The sequence below is a fragment of the Agelaius phoeniceus genome, chromosome 17, assembly GCF_051311805.1.
Source record: "Agelaius phoeniceus isolate bAgePho1 chromosome 17, bAgePho1.hap1, whole genome shotgun sequence".
In the NCBI taxonomy this organism is placed as follows: domain Eukaryota; kingdom Metazoa; phylum Chordata; class Aves; order Passeriformes; family Icteridae; genus Agelaius; species Agelaius phoeniceus.
The window spans coordinates 5,496,311-5,515,322 of NC_135281.1; the positions used below are offsets into that span (position 1 = coordinate 5,496,311).

Here is a 19,012-nt window from a genome sequence, read left to right on the forward strand (position 1 = left end):
AGGGATTAGAGACTCTTTCCCAGCTGGTAAGGCAGTGCAGCTGCACATTTTCTTTTCCAGTGACTTAAAACATTGAACTTCAGCCTCTATTTCCCCCCACAATGAAGACATGTGCAGCCCTCATGTGCAAACAGGATTTGGAGAGAACTTTAGGGTTCCATCCTCTCAGCATGCAAAACCACTGATGTAATTTGTCTTGTTTTCAGCACTGGGTAAAGAAATAGATTTAATCAAATGCAGTTGTATTTTATTTATAACAATAGTTGCTATCACTTACTTTGCTCCAGGAAATGCATTTATTTGTGACATTTCCCTGCAAGAGCTGAAGCTTCACTTGTTCTTGTGAAGACTCTATATTTTTGCAAATACTTAAGGCAAACTACTTTTTAAAAATCATTATTATTATTTTGATATTTCTGTTCCACTTCATCCACATCTATGTTCAACCAACATTTGCAAGATCCTTTTATGCTCTGTCCCTTATCTCAGCACAACATACAGTTGCATTCAGAATAAATCCTGGGCTTCTGTTCTGAGCAGGGGAGAGCTGTGTAATGATCAATCACAAAAGTCCTTGGGGATGGGAGAGATTAGCACTTTGATACTACTGAAGATGAATGGGTGGAGTGAGTTTGATAAACTGGTGTTTTCCTCAGATAATTGCTCTGGAAGCTTTTTTGAAGCTGCTTGGATCCTCCTCCCCCTTTCTTTTTGTGTCTGGGGAGGAGAGCAAGCCCTGCTTTCCCAGCAGCACTGCTGGACAGGACACTGCAGTGCTTTTAGGCAGTTCCCAGTGATTCATTTCATCACTATTGAACACTTTTAGTGGTGATTTAACCAAAGATCCAGGCAGGATTCCTGCTATTCTTTGCTAGTCCAGCACCTGAGCACAGCTCAGCTGAGCAGCACTGAGGGGTGGGAAGGGATTTCTCACTGGATATGGGCACATTTCCTCAAGCTGAAATCTTGAACCACTGCTCCTCTTCCTTCAGAAGTGGTTGGTGCTCACCTTCTGCTCCCATCCACCTTTCCCTGGGCTTTTTATACCCAACACCAACCTCATCTTCCTCCTCCTGGAGCATCCTCTGCAGCAATGCCCCAGGATCAGCCAGAGAGGAGCTGCTCCTGAAGCTGTAACACAAAACTCATCCTCTTCATCCCTCTTCAGGCACCAGACAAATCCTGCTGCATTCACTGATGTGGTGCCATTTCAACTTGTTCTCAAGCACTAATGAAAATGCAGCCAAGAGATTTTACTGTGTTTTTATTATTTCACTGAATAAATGGAATTTAAATACAGAATTAAAAAATCATAAAAAATAAAAGGTATTAAAAGCCATCCTTCAGGAGTGTCTTGCACATCATTGACTGAAAAATTTACACTTTTTGATACAAAGATAGGAAAAAATTTTATAAGCATATCCATCACCTGGAAAGAGCTGTTTTGTTTTATTTATTTTTTTTTACATTTCCTTTAATATTTAAACCTGATATTTGTCTCATGAGAATCTCCCATTAACCTTGTTTTTCACAGCACTGATTCACATTGTTTGGTGTTCAAAAAACCCCCCCTTATTTGCAGTTCACAGCAGCAGTGATGCAGTCCTGACCCCTCAATACACATGGACAGAATATTTCATAAACCATCACATGAGGGGTGGAAAAAATGCAGCATTGTGTGATTTGCAGGGTGCAATTCAGCTTGCAAAGGAACTTTGAGCTCACAGTGGTACCTTTGGTACTTCTCAGGTTATCACATCTCTGGCATTTCCTCTTTGCCATCTTTACTCCATCACTGCCACAAGGAATTCCAGAAGGGATGCTGAACAGGTACCTTTGGTTTTTAAAGCCCCAGTTTACAGCAGCTTGATCTTTCCAGAGACATCAATCACTCACTAGAATCAGGCTCTTTCAGGCACAATTGAAGCCCTAGAGAGGAGGCATCTCAAGAATTGTTGACACCTGGGTGAGGGCTGGGAGGTTCTATCACAGGTTCTTAAGAAGAGATCTATGAAGGTGATCCAGCCAGTCAATGCATCTGCATCATCTCAACCAAAAAGAATAGACAGACTCTCTAATAGATCAATAATTTTGAGATATCTGCAGCACTCATAGAGAATTCACAGAAAGCTGGAAAGGATATGGACTGTGGCTCACCTGTTCCTCAAGGATCTTAACCACCAAGAGGATTCAGCCACACAGACAGAATAATCACAGAGTGAAGAACAGAATCTAGGAGATTGAGATAATGAATAAAGAAAGCTACACTTCATTCTGGGAACAAAAATAAAAAAAAGGAGAGGAGGGAAAATTCAGATTGCAATGGAAACAAACTCCTCTAACAAAAGAAATAATACTGGAGATTGTCACTAGTGCAGCTGGGATTTGGCAAATGAAATACTTTGAGTATACACTTGCAGGGCAGCCCTGCTTCTGCCACATGAATAAATATCCAACCATGTTTACAACAAACAGTATTTAGAGAAAGGAGTCCACATTTCCAGACGGTCTGGGTGTTTCACCTCTCACACTCACTGCACTGTGGGGTCCCTCACTTGAGGTATTTCAGCATCACCACAAAGGAAAGCAACACTTCTGCACCCTCCTCCCAGGCATGGTGCTCTTGGAGCTGAGGTTGGGTGATGATGGTGATGATGAGGAGGCAGCAGCAGGGTGTGAGTGTTCTGCTCTGCCCTCACTGTCCAGCCCACAGTGCCCAGGCTGTGTGGGTGCAGTGGAAATGAGCAGCCAGAGCAGGGGGGCTCAGCTCAGCTCAGCCACCTCACACCTCAGGGGAGCTTGGTTGATTTGGAACAAACACATCCACACAGAATCTTCCACAGGGAAGTCCAGTTCATGTGGCCAGGTCAGATTACCAACCTCACATCAGCTTCAGCATATTTCCTGTGTTGTCTGTTGATATATTGGTTGTCCATCCAAATAAATGCATGTTTGACCCTCACCAGTGGCAATTTGGGTGTGCATTCCCAGCATGGGACAGGCACCTTCCTGTCACACTGCATATCTGAAAGGCTGCTGGATTTTCCACACCTTTTTTCAAGGAAAGTTATTTTCTTGTGTTGCATGTATGCATTTAACTGCAGTCATGACATACATGATGTGCTGGTGTCACATCCCATCTGGCCTTTTTGGAAACATCCTTTGTCATTCTTCAAAGAACAGAACAGGAGCTTAATAGTGAAGCCCAGGGTCATAAATTCTTCTGGTGAAATGCCACAGGCAATCATGGACCCTACCCAAGGGATGTCCTTGGTACCACTGCAGTGTTTGACTGTCTCTCCTCCAAAAGAAAGAGCAAATGCAGGATACACAAATGCCTTCCACCATATTCAAGATAATCTTTTTCTTCTTCTGTTCCATCTTTGCCTCACAACCACTGCAGCTTTGCTTTCAGGGTTTGTTTGGGGGGATATTTTGTTTAAGAGCAGCCATTCCCCCTGCAAACTCTGCTACACCATGATAATTACTGTTTGTTTCAGGCCACTGTGCTCTCACTGCCAGCTGCCATGGAAGCAGTTAATAAAGGTGCTTTTCCTTCCAACAAACAAGCAGTGTCTGCTCTGACACTAGAACAGCAAAGTCTCTATTTCCACACCTTCCAAAAACTGCAACCAAGTGCTTTGTTCCCTCGTGTTTTCCTTAGAACATCCGAGGACAAGATGGGTTTTGCTTAATTATCCACTCGGCATGGGGGTTGATGTGGTACAAGTCCAAGAGGTAAGTGTCTGGGTCCAGGCAATGTTCACCTGTTAAAACAAGACATTCAGAAAAAAACCACATTTTTAAATATCCTTAGTCATTTAGCTGCTAGATTTGGTTTTTGTTTGCTTTTGCCCCCACTTAAAAACTAGGATTTGTTCACACTCATTTCCATATTACAACCTTTCAGAAGCATTTCCACAAATCTGAGGAAATGGCTTTGAGACGAAAGAGGGAAGATGTACATTAGATATTAGGAAGAAATTCTTCAGTCTTGGGTGGTAAGGCTATGGCACAGTTGCCCAGAGAATTTTTTAACTACCTCCTCAAAGAAGCTAAGCATAAAAACTGGATATCAGAGTCCTTATTTTCAGCTACCATTTGTACTTACCAATATTGCCTCCCACTTCATACAGGAGCAAGTTTGTGCACTCTGTGGAGTTGTTACTGCAGAAAGAAAATCACACTGAAGGTTAAATCTCTGCAAAGACAGGTTGGGTGGTTTAGTAATATTCCTTCAAAAGGATTGTTTGTGGTTCAGAGGCCAGCAATGATCAGAGGCCATGGGACAGAGACCTTGCTGACCCTCCTGCACGGTGCAGGACACCCAAAATTGGAAAAAAAGAAAACAAGGCAAGATGTTGGTGAGCTGACCCATATCCAGCCAACTTCCCCTCACCCTCCTTGCCTGGACACCTCGTGGGACACAGGAGAGGCACTGCCACATCACCCACTAAATACAGCCTGCAGGAGCTGGGACAGAGGGGGCAGGAGCTCCTCTGCTCCTGTTTTGTGTTAGTTCAGCAATTCAGCACAGGAGCACAGGAGGGAATTGCAGAGTTTATTTTAGGAAATCCCTACATTAACATAAGCACACTGGAATTACTACTCCAGGCAGTGATACAGGTGATGCTTTCCTGCAGGAAGGCTGGAGGGGGTTTTGCTTGTCAGGGTCAATGTTGTTGCCTTTTCCCTTCCCTTCAGCAAGGATTCTGGAGTTCACTTGGTGTCCAGCAGCCCAGAGGGCACCACTGACCTCCTGGCAGTCTGAGCACTGGATGGAATCACTCAGAAGAAAATTTGCCTTCCCCATCCAGCACCATTTCCTAAGCTTAGGAGAGAGAACAATCTCTCCCCATGACTCACTGTGCTTCCATCTCACTTTACCTCAAGACAGAAAACAGCAGCCAGACCACTCAGTCCTTTTTTCTTTTTTAAGCAGAGAAAAAAGACATTTACCACTTGAGGAGGTTGACAGTGTTAACAATATTCCAGCCATTCTGGCACAGGTTCTTCTGAAACTGCCTCAAGACATCAGCAACCCTGGTTGCATTGTTCAAGTGCACCTCCAGAGAGTCCTTCAGGAGGAGTGAGGCGTGGACTTTCACAACCTTGGAAGGCTGAACAAGGCAGGCAAAAAGAAAAAAAAGTGCTTAAAGAAAGACTCTTATCAGTCAAAATATTAATTTTCAAAATAAATTGGAGAGTGTGAAGAATTAAACAAGAATTTAGGCTTGTTTCTTACAGTACAGGTTGAATGGAAGCCCCAAGGTGAGCACTGTGAATAAATCATCAATGTTTTGTGTTGAGGCCACGAGAGGAGCCCTGTGCCCTCCATCAGCGAGTGCTGCTGCTCTCTGCTGTTCAAACACAGCACTGACACAAGCTGGGATGAAAATAGGACTTGTCAGAAGAAATTCTGACAAATTGTTTTGCACAACTGTGAATGACTCTTCTGAAATTCATTTAAATTACTTGGACAGGAATTTAGAGATCCGGGTTGCAGGCTACTGAATTTCAGAAAGGTCCTTTGCAAAGAAAGAAAGCACCAAGTGATGTGCCATTTTCACAAACATTGTAAAGCAAAAAGAAAATTAGGCAATTGCCTGAATTTATGCTTTAAAAAATGAAAATAAGTCTGCTTTTATCACAGCAGACATATCTGTGCCAACACATGGGACACTCAGAGCCATAAGAATTCTGCTCTTAACATGGGGAAAAACAAAATTTCTGCTCCTGATCTCTTTCCTGCTTTTAACCAAATGTTTTGTAGCCTGAAATATATTTAGTGCTCTTGCTGTTGAGATCAGTTTTTGCTACAACCTGGCCAAAAGCATCTGGGAAACTATTCCTCATTATTCTGCTTTTTTTTTGTCCCTCTTGCTCTTTTCAAGGGTATCACCCCTTTCATCTTTCTGAGCTCTCAGTTAAACATTTGACAGTGCCACACAGGGGTTTGGGTTTTTCCCCAGGCCCTAGCTCACCTCTCCCTGGTTCTTTTCCACCTTGTCTTTATCAGCGTGGATCTTCCGCAGCAGATTTTTAATGCGCTTGTCACAGAACTGGTACCTTCTGCTGTTGCTCTCGTTCAGCTTTCTCACCTGAGCCACCAGAAAAGAGGAGACCTGGGCAGGGGAGAAGGGTGCAAACAGGAATTAAATCAAGCAGAGATAAGGATGTCATTTAAGAATCTGATCATCACTTTAGCTCCGTAAATAGACAAGAAAATCTGTGTACCTTTAGGGAGACTTAGAATTCAGCCAGAGGTTTTGCTCACAGCTGTGTAATTCCTCTGAAATTTCCAAGCCTATCCTTTCCCTGTCCCAATCCTAACAGGACCAAGACACTGCTGCCCCAGACCACCACATTCCTGTGTAACTCACAGTCCAGAGCAGGTCCTGGTAATGGATCATCACGCGCACCACGTCAGCCGCCCCCTCCGCCAGCTGCTTCTCCTTCCCCTCAGGGATCTTGTTTGGCAGCCCCTTGTGCATGAAGAGGTTTGGGGCCATGACTGTGGAAACGTTCCAGAGGTTCATTTTGTTGTTTTTTTCCCTGGCAACCACCTTGCTGAGAAACTCAAGAAGGGCCTGAGAAGAGGGAAAGAGATGTAAGCCATCCATTACTAGCAATGCTCAAAAAATGTATCCTAGCAATGCCATCCAATACTAGTAATGCTCATTACTACTATCATGGCAATTGCTGGAGAGATCATTAATCAGCACTTTTTCTTGCTATAGATCAGCAAATCCCATTTCTCCTGTCAGGAAGTAGAGTGACCAATTTCTAATATTAGGATAGCAACAAATAACCACATCAGGAGGGGCTTATCCAGTATATATGAATAAGGAAAAACAGTCTGTGTGGGAAACAGATGAGTTTTCACTCCTTGGCAGGTGGTAATTTATAAATTCTAGCTGTAAAAGTTTCTGAATGAAAAGATGAACCCCCTCCTCTCTTTCGGTGTCCCCTCAAAGCCATTCCCAGATGTAGAAAACTAAGACTTTTTGGATTATCTCTTTTACCTCACACCCTCACCAGAGCCATGACAGATCATCTTTGACTGAATTATATATTCCAGTGCTCATGACAGATCATCTTTGACTGAATTATATATTCCAGTGCTCTAAATGAAGAGTGCAGGGTGCTAAGTCAGCCTTACCTTTAATACCTGGGATCTGAACTATTCAGGAAAATAAAAGGCAGCAACAACCACCACAGCTCTTATAAAGCACAGAAAGGCAGAAGTGGTGACTATTTAAAAGCCATGTAGCTGGGGGTATGGCTTAGTGGTTGCCTTGAAGTGCTGGGGGAATGGTTGGACTCAAAGATTTGAAGAAGGTTTTGGGTTTTTTTCAAGCTGAACAATTCTGTGATTCTATGCTTTACCAGCAAAATCAAAAGCAAGCAGTTACCTTCAGAGTGTTTCTGTTGGACTCTGGTAGAATCAAGATCAGGAGGTTTAGAGCTTGCAATCTTTGCTTCAGGTCTGGAATATCTAGGAAAGTAACAACAGGACAGAGGATTCAGGTTTCTGACCCTTCTTTTTGAGCACAGGAATCCTCCAAGGAATGAGACAATTACTTGTTGAATGGTTGGTCATCTAGAATTTGAGACCTTGTTTCACAGGAGCAACTCAAACTCATACTGTCCTTGAAAGGAGAACCACCCATGTTTTAGAAAACTGATTTCCTTCAGAGTACACAATCAACCAGCAACTCTCATACCCTTGAAGAGCAGTAAAAGAACCCATAATTCCCCATTTTTTGAACAAAGAACTTGTGCACTCAAGATTAACACATCCAAACTCCTAGTCTGCCCTTCAGGATCTTAAATCTCTAAGGGCAACACACACACAAGAGGTTCAGCTCATCTCTATTAATCCCACTAGTGAACAAAGATATGTGCTTGCAGAACAGCACATTACCTGCAGGCTGTGTGCCCTGGCCACCTCCCACAGCTCAGTCTGTGTGTCACTACTGCTCAATTTGTCCTGACAAATGCAGCAAGCTTGCAGGCTCCAGTGACACAGAACTGAAGCCCCCGGCCCAGCGCTGCTGCAGAAAGGCGAATTCAACCCAGCACCAGTGACTGCCACCCTCAGCTGTGCCGTGCTCCCATCACCACAGGCTCCCAACACACCTGACAGGGCAGCTTTGCACAGCCCAGACTGGTGCTGGCAGGCAGGGCAGGCACTCACTCTGAACAGCAGCAAAGGCAGGCAGGTACTCTGCAGTCAGCAGCGGGGCCGGCAGCTCGCGGATGAATCTCTTGAGCAGCCCCGACACATCGTTCTGGTGGACATCATCCCAGCGGAACAGGCCACTGTAGAAGTCCCTTTCCAGCTTCTGCTCCAGGCTCTAGCAGAAAGATGGAATTTATCACATGCTTTAGTGAGCAAATGTGAGAGAAATTTTATAGTTGACTACTGGGAGGGTGAGACGTGGAGGCGAAATGGTGCAGAGAGCCTCAGCACACACTGCAGTGTTTGCCAGCAATGGGTGTTTGTGGTTGTACTGGGGAGGGGATGAGATCATTCAGCTCATTCAAACACTTGGTTCAGCAAATGCTTCCTAATCACCCCCAACACTTCCAAACAATGCTAAAGGGCTCATACCTTAATCCTGGTCTGGGACCCAGAAACTCTCAGGATGCCCTCTGTTTCAAGTCCTCTCTTCTCCAGGCAGGACAGCAGCTGTTAGAGGGGGAAACAGCTCTTAGGCACAGAGGATGAGGAGTCAGCCTGTCCTTATCACAGACTCATGACTCTGAGGAGCAGAGGTGTGAATGAAACCAGCACAGAACTTACTGCCTGGAGTAGCAGAGGGACCTTGGTGTTGGGCAGCAGCTTTTGGTCATTTTCCAACAGGGTGTTGAGTGGAACTCCAAAGAGTCTTTTCTCTACAACAGAAACAACATTTCCAAGTCTGTCTCAACATTTCAGTCTCAGCTCTAATAGAGGTGCAAGGGATAAATCCCCCACTGCAGACTAAGATGGTACTTTTGTAAACACTGATACTGGAGAAAGAGAGTTAAACAGGACAATTGCAGCCAGACATAAAGGTGGTAGTAGGTCTTGGTGTCATGATCCACTGACTTCCAGGAGAAATCCAAAGAAAACACACCTGTCACAAGGTTTCTTATCAAAGACCCTCTGTTCTAACATTTGAAACACAACTGATGAGTGTATTATGAGAAGATGAATGCAAAAAACATAAAAAGCACAAAAAAACCAACTAACCTGTAGTTTTCAGTTTTGCTGCTTTGTTTCTCTTCAGCTCAAAGCCCAGGATATCACAGAGAGCTGTAAGCTCAATGAGGGCCAGTGTAGGGATCTTCTTCATGTCCTGAGCTGACAGATCTCCAATCCTGGTCACTCCTAGTCTGCCCTTTGGGATCTTAAATCTCTAAGGGAAACACACACAAAAGATTCAGCTCAAGTTATCTCTGTTAATCCCACAAATGAACAACTTTTGCTGTAGTCTTATTTTTTTTAATCATAACCAGGCATCTGTTCTTCCTGCTGTGTTCAAGACCAGACATATGCCCAAAACTACTCCTACTCAACCACCAGCTGAATAAATATTTTCCTTTTTCAATATTGCTCTTTAATCATACTGGAGATGCCAATTTTTCTAAGTTAAAGGCAGCCTAATACCCACCCAAATTCTACTTGAATTTTGGAAGCAGCCCAGTTCATTTGCAGAGAGGAGAAAACTTCAGAATTATGAGTAAGAAAGTACAATTAGTTACTCTCCTCTTTTCAGAGGAAACAACAAGGATGTGTGTCAAAACAGGGAGTTTCAGGTAAAAGTGTTGGTTCTTTTCATCCTCCTCTAAACAATGTCTATCCTTACCCAATATTGCAAAGATAACAACACAACACGCCCCAAAATACCACCAAACACAGACCCATTTTATTGTACCACCTTGACAAGCCAAGGCTAATAAATTCTAACAAGAAAAATTCCTCCAGTGCTTACTGTTAGGCCATTTCCATCCTTTAACTTCCTGGGTTCAGACAGGAAGGATCCCTTGAGCAGGACAGCTGCTTGCTCTGAGTAAGCAACATCCATGTTGAACACCTCCTCCTTCCCAGGGTTTCGAACTGTGCAGGAATAATCCTGGGTTTCTGCTGCAGAGGAGAAATTGTCTTGAATTTCTGCAAGCCAGGAAAGCAAATGTGCTAAAAATGAGGTTTGAGATAGGTTTGGTGCCATTGCTTTTAAAAATCCTGCAGTAACACATGAAAAGAGTGTCCCCACAACATAGAATGATCTGTAGGGTAAGAGTCTTCCCCGAAAGGGTTGTCAGGCATTGGAACATTGGATGGAGTCACCATCCCTGGAAAAGTTCAAAACTTGTGCAGATGTGGCACCTGGGGACATGGTTTAGTGGTGAACACACTGCTGCTGAGTCAGTGGTTGTACTTGTGATTCTAGAGAACTTTTCCAAGTTTAATGAGTCTGTAATCAGTGTGAAGTCACAACATTATGGTTCAAATTACCAGGTCACTGGCAAGGCAAAACCACAGCCTTAAATTAAAGGACACACCTATGGCTAACCTCTCTTTACACAACTGCTCGTGGCATTTATAAGGTTTCACTGACTTTACTAGACTGATTTTATTTTCATCTTTCAGTTGCTTTTTCAAGAACTTACAATGATCAGCTTGAGTGACAATTCTAACAACGCTGGGGCTTGGAAAAGTTTATTAATCCATGGTGTGAATTATCACATAAAGAAACCCACAGCCCAACACAAATGAGTCTCAGATACTGTATATACTTAAATATGTGTGTGGCTTTCCTTCCAGTTTCAGACCTACTTCAGATCCTATTCTGCATTTAAAAACTTCCTCCTTACTTCTCTGGGTGTTTGAAGTCCGTAGATTGTGCCAGAGTGGGTCTGGGCTGGACTCCTCTTTCTCTGCTGCCGTGTCCTGAAAAATAAGAAAGTTGTTTTAGCCACAACCAAGGGACCAGAACCACAGGAAAACAGCTGAAAAGATGGTGGTTATGAATTCTTTATCAAGTTAAAAAAAAAAGATAAAAAAATCTAAATAAACCAACCAATCCTCCCCCCAAAAAAGGCAGCGTTAGTCTTTCTCCAGGATTTCTGCCTCTACAAGGTCAGCTTATCAGAACTGAATTTGGGAAGTGCTCTTGTTTTGTTTAATGGTGATTTAACATGTCACTGGAACAAAGACAACACAAGAGGGCTCCAAACGATGCCAGTGCTCCACGAGGCACTATACAGCAGGAATGTTCCTCCAGCCTGGGAAGGCTGTGCATCTGCAGGTCTTCCAGTAACTCCTCAACACTGCAACCAACATTTCTCCAGTCTCAATCTCTTGAACTGAAAGGAAGCCAAGACATACCAGGAGCCTGTAGTCACATTTCTCTTCACAGAGAAAAGCAAGGCACAATTCTTCCCAAGAATATTTCTGAGATTCACATTCTCTGAACCTCAGAGAAAGAAAACACAATTCTTAACATTTGCTGTGCCTGTGTTTGTGCAAAAGTAGAATGCAACATGGAGATTGTTTACCCAAAGTCCTGGTGTTTTGTTACCTTGGCCTATCAGGGCCAAGTGTGTGTGTGTGTGTTGGGACTGTCAGGGGACAGTCTCTGCTTGCAGAGATTCAGTGCAGTGTGAGCAGTGTGTGTGCAGATGTGTGCAGGGTTGAGTGCTTAGCAGTCAGTTTTAGATGTATACAATATTACAGCATAATAAAGTAATTAATTAGCCTTCTGATACCCATGGAGTCAGAGGCATCGTTCTCTCCCTCACCAACGTGGGAGTCACCTTCCTTTTGCTATAAGAGCCCTAGACCCAGGAAGCCAAGTCAAGCCCCACTTGCTTGATTTGAAGAGTCAAGAAGTGTAAGAGCCTGAGTGAGAGATTGTTACAGCAGTCCAGGGTTGTGGGTGACAGAGCTGTGCCCACAGCTGTCAGCTCCAGCTGCAGGCAGCCCTGCAGACCCTTTGGTTTTGGTTACAATGCATTAGAGACTTTTCTTTGCTGGGCATCTTAACACAGTAGCACCAATCTATACCTTAACTTTTATCTATAGCCTATCATAACTACTATAATTACCATATTCATGTTACTATTCTCCAATCACTAAAAGTTAGTACAGTACAGTTTAAGCTAGAAGTTGTTTTTCAGTTTTCTTGCAGTGGAAAATTTTGAGACCTTTTTTCTACCTGCAACATTTGCTGCCTTGTTTGCCTGTGCTCTCTTTGTGCTTGGTAAAAACATCTTCTTGTTTGAGGTGGGTTTATCCTTTGCACTAAGCCATAAAAACCCCTTCTAACTAACATAACCAAGGAGACAAAGGGTATCCAGTGAGACTAGCTCAGCGATTCTTTTCTTCTATATCAAAATTTGCTTCCATCTCTATTCCTCCTTCATATTCTACATTCAAAAATCTTTCTGCTAAACATACATATCTGTGAGACTTTCTTGTCAAACTTTCATCTGTCCCAACTAAGAAGCTCTTTTAGGAGATGCCAACATCTCCTAAAAGATAGAATAGGGGGGTAGAATATAAGAAAATAAAGATAGTGTAGAAAGTAATCTCACCCCTAAGGGAGCTGCAGCTGGGCCAATTAGCAAAGATTAGGAACAGGCCTGACTTTAACAGGCCACAGGTGTAACCAATGAGAAGAAGAGTGCTGTAAGAGGCTGGAAGGAAGGAAGGAAGGAAGGAAGGAAGGAAGGAAGGAAGGAAGGAAGGAAGGAAGGAAGGAAGGAACGAAGGAAGGAAGGAACGAATGAATGAACGAACGAACGAACGAACGAACTGGGGTCAGTTGGCTCCTTTGTGAAGAAGAAAGAGCCAGTGCTCTGAGGAGCTGCCCACGAGGAAACACCAAGAAGGTACCAAACTTTTGTGATAAGGAGACAGTGGTATGGATCCCCTGCGATAAGATACCAACACCAACACACCTGGGAGCCGCTGGCAGCGAAGATGTCGCGCACGTCGCGCACGGGGTGCTTGTTCCTCCTGCGGCGCGAGCGCGAGTAGGTGTCCAGCCGGCGCTGCACGGCCGCCGCCTGCGTCCTGGTCAGCGTGGACAGCAGCACCAGGTTGTCCTTGTCCCCCGCCGGCTCCCCGAGCAGCTCGGCCAGCCCCGCGTCCTGCAGCCAGTCGGCCTCGGCCTCTCCCTCTGCCAGGGCACAGGGAGGGGGGGTTTGTTACTCTCCTCTTTTCAGAGGAAACAACAAGGATGTGTGTCAAAATAGGGAGTTTCAGATAAAAGTGTTGGTTCTTTTCATCCTCCTCTACACAATGTCTATCCTTGCCCAATATTGCAAAGATAACAGCACAGCACACCCCACAATACCACCAAACACAGACCCATTTTATTGTTCTACCTTGACAAGCCAAGGCTGATAAATTCTAACAAGAAAAATTCCTCCAGTGCTTACTGTTAGGCCATTTCCATCCTTTAACTTCCTGGATTCAGACAGGAAGGATCCCTTGAGCAGGACAGCTGCTTGCTCTGAGTAGGCAACATATTGAACACCTCCTCTTTCCAGTTCTGGGATTTTTGCAGTGCTTCAGGGGCAGAGAGCAGGAGCCTGGGCTGTTCCCTGGCTGGGATTGTCCCATTGTTCCCAATGGGACATCATGGGAGGGAGCCAGTGCTGTGTTCTGAAGGCCATTCTCAAAATCTCAGCCCTAATCCTAAATGCCCAGCTGGGTACGGGGTGACACCAGAGTTCACACAGCTCTTTGGGCAGGTGTAGCTGCTCACACAGTTCTTATTGCTCGTTCCAGGAGAGGAAAAAGGAGAAGAAAGAACTCTGGAGGCAGAGATACTCCCAGGAGCACAGCTCCCAGAGGAGCTGGGCAGAAGAGGGCACAGATGTGACTCTGGGTGGTATTTAGGCAAGGATTGTGACAGGATATGGAAGTCATTGATAAATCTGCCTTTCCATGGACTGCCTGTGGAAAGGGGAGCTCTGGCACAGCACACAGCCACCCCAGGAGGAATGGCAGGGCTTCCCTGGATCCCACCTGATCTTTCAACACCTTTGAGAATGGACAAAATGTCTGTGAGAAGTCACAACACACAAAACTCCATTTTTGGCCTTTGTTCCTTTCCCAATGACTTGGCTGCTGCTTTTACTTTTTTAAAAAATCTATATGCATGCCTAGGTATAAACTTTTTTTTTTTTTTTTTAAATATCCAGATCCTGATCTGGTAAGTTCAAATGTATTTTACTTACTGTACTTGCTGAACTATTTGCGTGCATCATCTGTACTCTTTAATTTTTTAAGTGGATTGGTATCCATAGACTCAGCTAAAGCAAAAACGTTATCTTTACTCTGTGCATTCATTTTATACCTGGGCCTATTCAAAATATCACCAAAATTAAAGACAATTCCAGTTCCAGAAGGAAGTGTGAGAAGCCTGGAGACAGTACAGCACCATTACTCAAACCAGCTCAGTTCCACTTCATTCTTCAATACATGTAAAGTTACACTTCAAACACAGAAGACTTTTTTTTTTTTTCTTATGGGATACACTCATAAGGAAGTGCAAGTGAGAAAGTGCCCTGAGCAAGGCAGCTACTTGAAATTCAAAGATGAAAGAAACAATTTAGCAGGTGACTTCAACTTTAACACAGCAAACACCACAAAGCCTTTATCTTTTCAATTCCATCTACCACATTCATTCACTGCAGGCAGCTCCAGCACAGCCCTACCAAAGGTTATACTGGGAAAAAGAAAAATCACAACTGAACTCATTGGCACAGAGCAGCTCATTCCCACTCTTCCTGTCCTATGCAAACTTCCACCTCCTCAGCTACCACAGCAGCCCAGACCAAGTTTTATTATTGCTGCATCAATAAAAAGCAGCCATAAAGCTCTCCTTGAGAGATTAAATAATTTCATTTTTCTGGAGAAACCTCATGTTGATGCAGCTTGCAAACACATGTTGTGACACAAAACTCAGTCTTCAGAGTGTGGTCTTTGTGATTTCTGGTGTCATAATGAAACAGAACTTTTTTCATCATCACACCGCAATAAATAGAGCTGAACTTGAAGTCAAGTATTTCCCTAAGTGAATCTTCTAGCAAATTGTCTGATTTTCCTCCATGGCCCTAAGTTTTGGTCTTTTCCCATGTCTGGTTCACAGAAGTTTGCAGGTAACAGCATCCCCTGGGCACAGCCAGTGGTGGTCCCACTCCCAGCCCCTCACCAAACACTTTCTTGTTCTGCATCCATGGTTTCACAGCAGAACAACACACAAAAAGCTTCTGGTTTATTTTGCCTTTGGGAACTAGAGGAAGTGAAGTGTATTGCTTGCAAATATTGAAAATAGCCAATTCCAGTCATAACAGGAAACTGATCTCGCACACAATCCCACAGAGCAGCCCCTCCATCGGACATCCGTGTGAGCCTGCTGCCCCATCTGGTGCCAAAGCACCAGATTGTAATTCCTCTAGTTGCTATTTTGGCCCAGTTATGTTTGCCAGTAACACAAAAGGAAACCAGCAAAATGGGTTATTTCTGGGGAGAAGGGAAAATTTGGAGAGAAACAGGTCAGAGCAGAGAGATCCACAGAAGATGAGCTGCAGGTTTAAGCCTGGAGAGCTGCTAAGATTTGCCTTGTGAGTTCCAGGCAAGCAGCATCTCAGGAGGGCAAGATTAGAAATGATTTTACAAACTAAAGAACACCAGTTCCACAAATTTACTTGAAACATAACCTAGTCAAAAATAGCATTCATAATAAAGTATTCCCAAATATTTAAAGGACAGCTAGAGCATCCTACATTTTCAGACTAAACATTAAACACAACTTCCTATCTAATTTTTGAAGGTGAAGAATTCCCCTCTGCAGGCAGTTCTCAGCCACAGTTACATGCTGTAAGGTCACAAACAGCTATTTTAGTGCCTGTGTCCTCAGCTGGCTGTGCTGTCAGGCCCTGCACAGAGCTGGGCAAACAGTGACAGCAAGGACAGCACAAAGCTGCATTTCAGGAAAAGCTGTTTCCTGCTCCCACCAACTGCTAGCAAGGCCACGAGTTCCCCCAGCACCTTTCAGCTGCCCCAGGCCTGCAGTTACACACTGGCCCTCCAGTGCCACCAGCAGCTCCCCAGGACACCCCTCCTCACCCAGGGCTTGCACAGGAGTGTTCCCAGCTGGGTCAGCATGTTTGCAGGGCCTTATCTCCCCAGCCTGCCCTGTCCCTGTGTTATCACCAGCCATCTCCCAGGCTGAGCCAGGCTGTCTCCAGACAGAGCTGCCCATCTCTCAGTTCCCCAGATTTATGCAAAAAGTGAAGGTGCCTCTGGCTCTGAGGAGTCCCACAGCCTCTGTGCTCTGAGCAGGAGCTGCAGAGATGCCAAAGCCAAAGGCTGCACCCTGCACACCACCCAAAGCTTCCCCACTCCCAGCACAGCGTTTATTTGCCTAAGCTCCTTCAGAGAAGGCATCAGGAGCCCAAGCCTGCCCCACCTCCTTCCCCAGGCTGCTGGGAAGGCTTTGCTACTTGGAGCATCATTTCAAGCCTGTCTGGTTTCAATGGCCAATTAAGCACTCAGCTCCTGCCTGCTAGATTAATCTACAGCATTAAAAGACATTTCCTCATATCCCTGCTTGTACACAGTAATCAAATTGCCTCCAGCATATCAGTCTTTAGGATATCCCAGACAGTCTTTCATCTCATGGGATGGTCTCTTTTCCAGTCTGCTTCCTGGTGCACTCATTTTCTGAATACCTTTGCATCTCTTCCACTTCTAAAAATCAAACTTGCTTCCTTTATAAAAAGGGACATTACAGCAGAACTTCATGTTTACCATGTCCTGCCAGCGATGGCAGATAGGGACAGTGATATTCCCACCCTGCTCTCCAGAGCCTCTCTATGTCCCCATGAGAGCAATTGGCCCTTCCCAAGCCCAGCAGCATACTGGGACTGTCACACAAGCATTTCCCCAGGACACAGATCATCCTCAGTACCAGGCAGCACAGCAGCTGTGCAGGCTGCAAATCTGTGTTCAAGGAGCTGCCAACCACCTCAATTTCTTCAAAATGGACCCAGAAAGGTGTGATCCCCACCTGTGGGATCTCTGGGTGCTTATCAGCACTTATCAGCCCTCCAGCACCCCAGGGTGTTGAGCTCCCCATGGGACTGCTCATCAGGAGCTGCAGTGACAGAACAAGGAGTAATGGGTTCACACTGAAAGAGGGGAATGTAGTGTTGGATATTAGGAGGAAATCCTTCCCTGGCAGGGTGGGCAGGCCCTGGCACAGGGTGCCCAGAGCAGCTCTGGCTGCCCCTGGATCCCTGGCAGTGCCCAAGGCCAGGCTGGATGGGGCTTAGAGCAGCCTGGGATAGGTGGAAGGTGTCCATGGCAGGGTTGGTACTGGATGGGCTTTAAAGTCCCTTCCAACCCAAACCATTCTGTGATTCTATAGAAGGAAAACATATCCCAAAAGTTTTGGAATAACTGGCCCAGGTTCCAATTATTCCAAAGCACTGGATAACATCAGTGCTCCAGAAAGTGCATTAGAAATAACCCATACACATTTCTGCCAAAGAAAGAAAAAAAGGATATGCAGGAAAAAACTTGTGTGGATGGATTCAAGGCTTTCTGGATGTTTATTGTGGTTTTTGGAATAGAGAATTAGAGAGGGAACAGTCAGCCTTCCACAGAAGCAGCTCCCACAAAAGCCACTATGATGAATCTCAGAACCATGCACACCAACAGCCCCAGCTCTCACAGAGTGTTTACCATACACCACCTGAGCTGGCACTGAGAGCCCCCACCCTTGCTGGGGCTGCTTGAAAAACCTGGAGCCTTGAACATGTTCCTGGGACTGACCTTTGGAGTCTGCTTTGCTCCAGAAGCCGAAACCAGGCCAGGCCAACCCTCTCCTTCTGCAGGGCATCATCCACCACCCAATTAAAATAATATCTCTATCCCTGATTGACTGATAATATTCTAACCATACTCCAACATGCTTCTGAGTCGTTCAGGTGCATAAGCAAATCTTCTCTTTCAGATGTTCACATTCCTCTCCTCACTCCCAACATTTTTGGCAACCTACCCTCCTGTGTTTTGACATCTGCAAGGCTGCATTCCTCCTGCTCGGCTTCAGCGCTCTGTTTAATGTTCTCCACTTCCAGCCAAAAACTGTCCATTGACAAGTTGTCCAAAGCCTCTCCCCTGGAATTCGTGCTCTCTGACACAGGGGATGCCACAGCACTCTTTGGAGGAAGCTGGTTCATTTTCCAAGGGCAATGTCTGCTGCTGAGAGAGGAAGAGATAAGGGGAGAGAGATTAAGCTCCACATATTGTGCACGGCATTTGTGTCCAGCCTCCACTGATTAATGACTGCAGCAAAGCCAAACAGAGGTAACTGCTGAACTTCCTCTGCTTGGTGTTTAGCAATACAGACAAGGCTGGGACTAAATCCCCCAGAGAATGGGGAAAACTGCTGTCCAAACACGTGAGAGGACACGGATCAACGGAGTGTTTTCAGTGCTGTCCCTCCTGTGACCTCCAACACACCACCTACCACCCCACACTCACTGCAAGACCTCCCTGCAAGTTTGCACAGACACCCTCTGCATTCCCAGCCACCCAGGATGCTCCAGGCTCAGTGCATGTGTGCTCCAGGACCTGGCACAGAGAGGAGCCTGGCAGCTCCCACCACAGCAGCCCAAACCCAGCAGGTTTGTGCTCCCTGTGCAAAAACCAGCGCAGCTCCATCCCCTGCACTTCAGCTCACACAACAAACAACTCACAGGGCTGAGGCCCCCTTTTCCTGCCTAGACCAGATTTTTCAGCTGTGAAACAACATGAGGTGTCCTGGGAAAGCCAAGCATATGGAATTTTCTTACCACCCTGCTGATTCATTCATGCACAGCTGAAGTCCCAGACTGGCCTCATTCAGCTTTCAGCCCTGGTGCTCTGAGCTTCTCATCACTTCATAAAACAGTACCTCTCCTAAAATGAGCTATAATTGTCTTCAAAGAGTTCCAAGCT

The 19,012-nt window shown here is 45.1% G+C and overlaps 1 protein-coding gene across 1 annotated transcript; it reads right to left on the reverse strand.

Annotated features, from left to right (window-relative positions):
- Positions 1 to 1,248: 1,248 nt before the first annotated feature.
- On the reverse strand, positions 1,249 to 18,493 carry ARHGAP40 (Rho GTPase activating protein 40). The gene is made up of 14 exons (XM_077187391.1): positions 18,072 to 18,493; positions 12,955 to 13,175; positions 10,867 to 10,942; positions 9,984 to 10,135; positions 9,242 to 9,407; positions 8,810 to 8,901; positions 8,618 to 8,695; positions 8,201 to 8,360; positions 7,416 to 7,498; positions 6,384 to 6,590; positions 5,985 to 6,125; positions 4,960 to 5,120; positions 4,112 to 4,167; positions 1,249 to 3,767 (listed from the first exon to the last, which is right to left on the reverse strand). The coding sequence occupies exons 1-14, from the start codon at positions 18,250 to 18,252 to the stop codon at positions 3,661 to 3,663; spliced, it is 1,881 nt and encodes a 626-aa protein (XP_077043506.1). The 5' UTR covers positions 18,253 to 18,493; the 3' UTR covers positions 1,249 to 3,660.
- Positions 18,494 to 19,012: the final 519 nt, after the last annotated feature.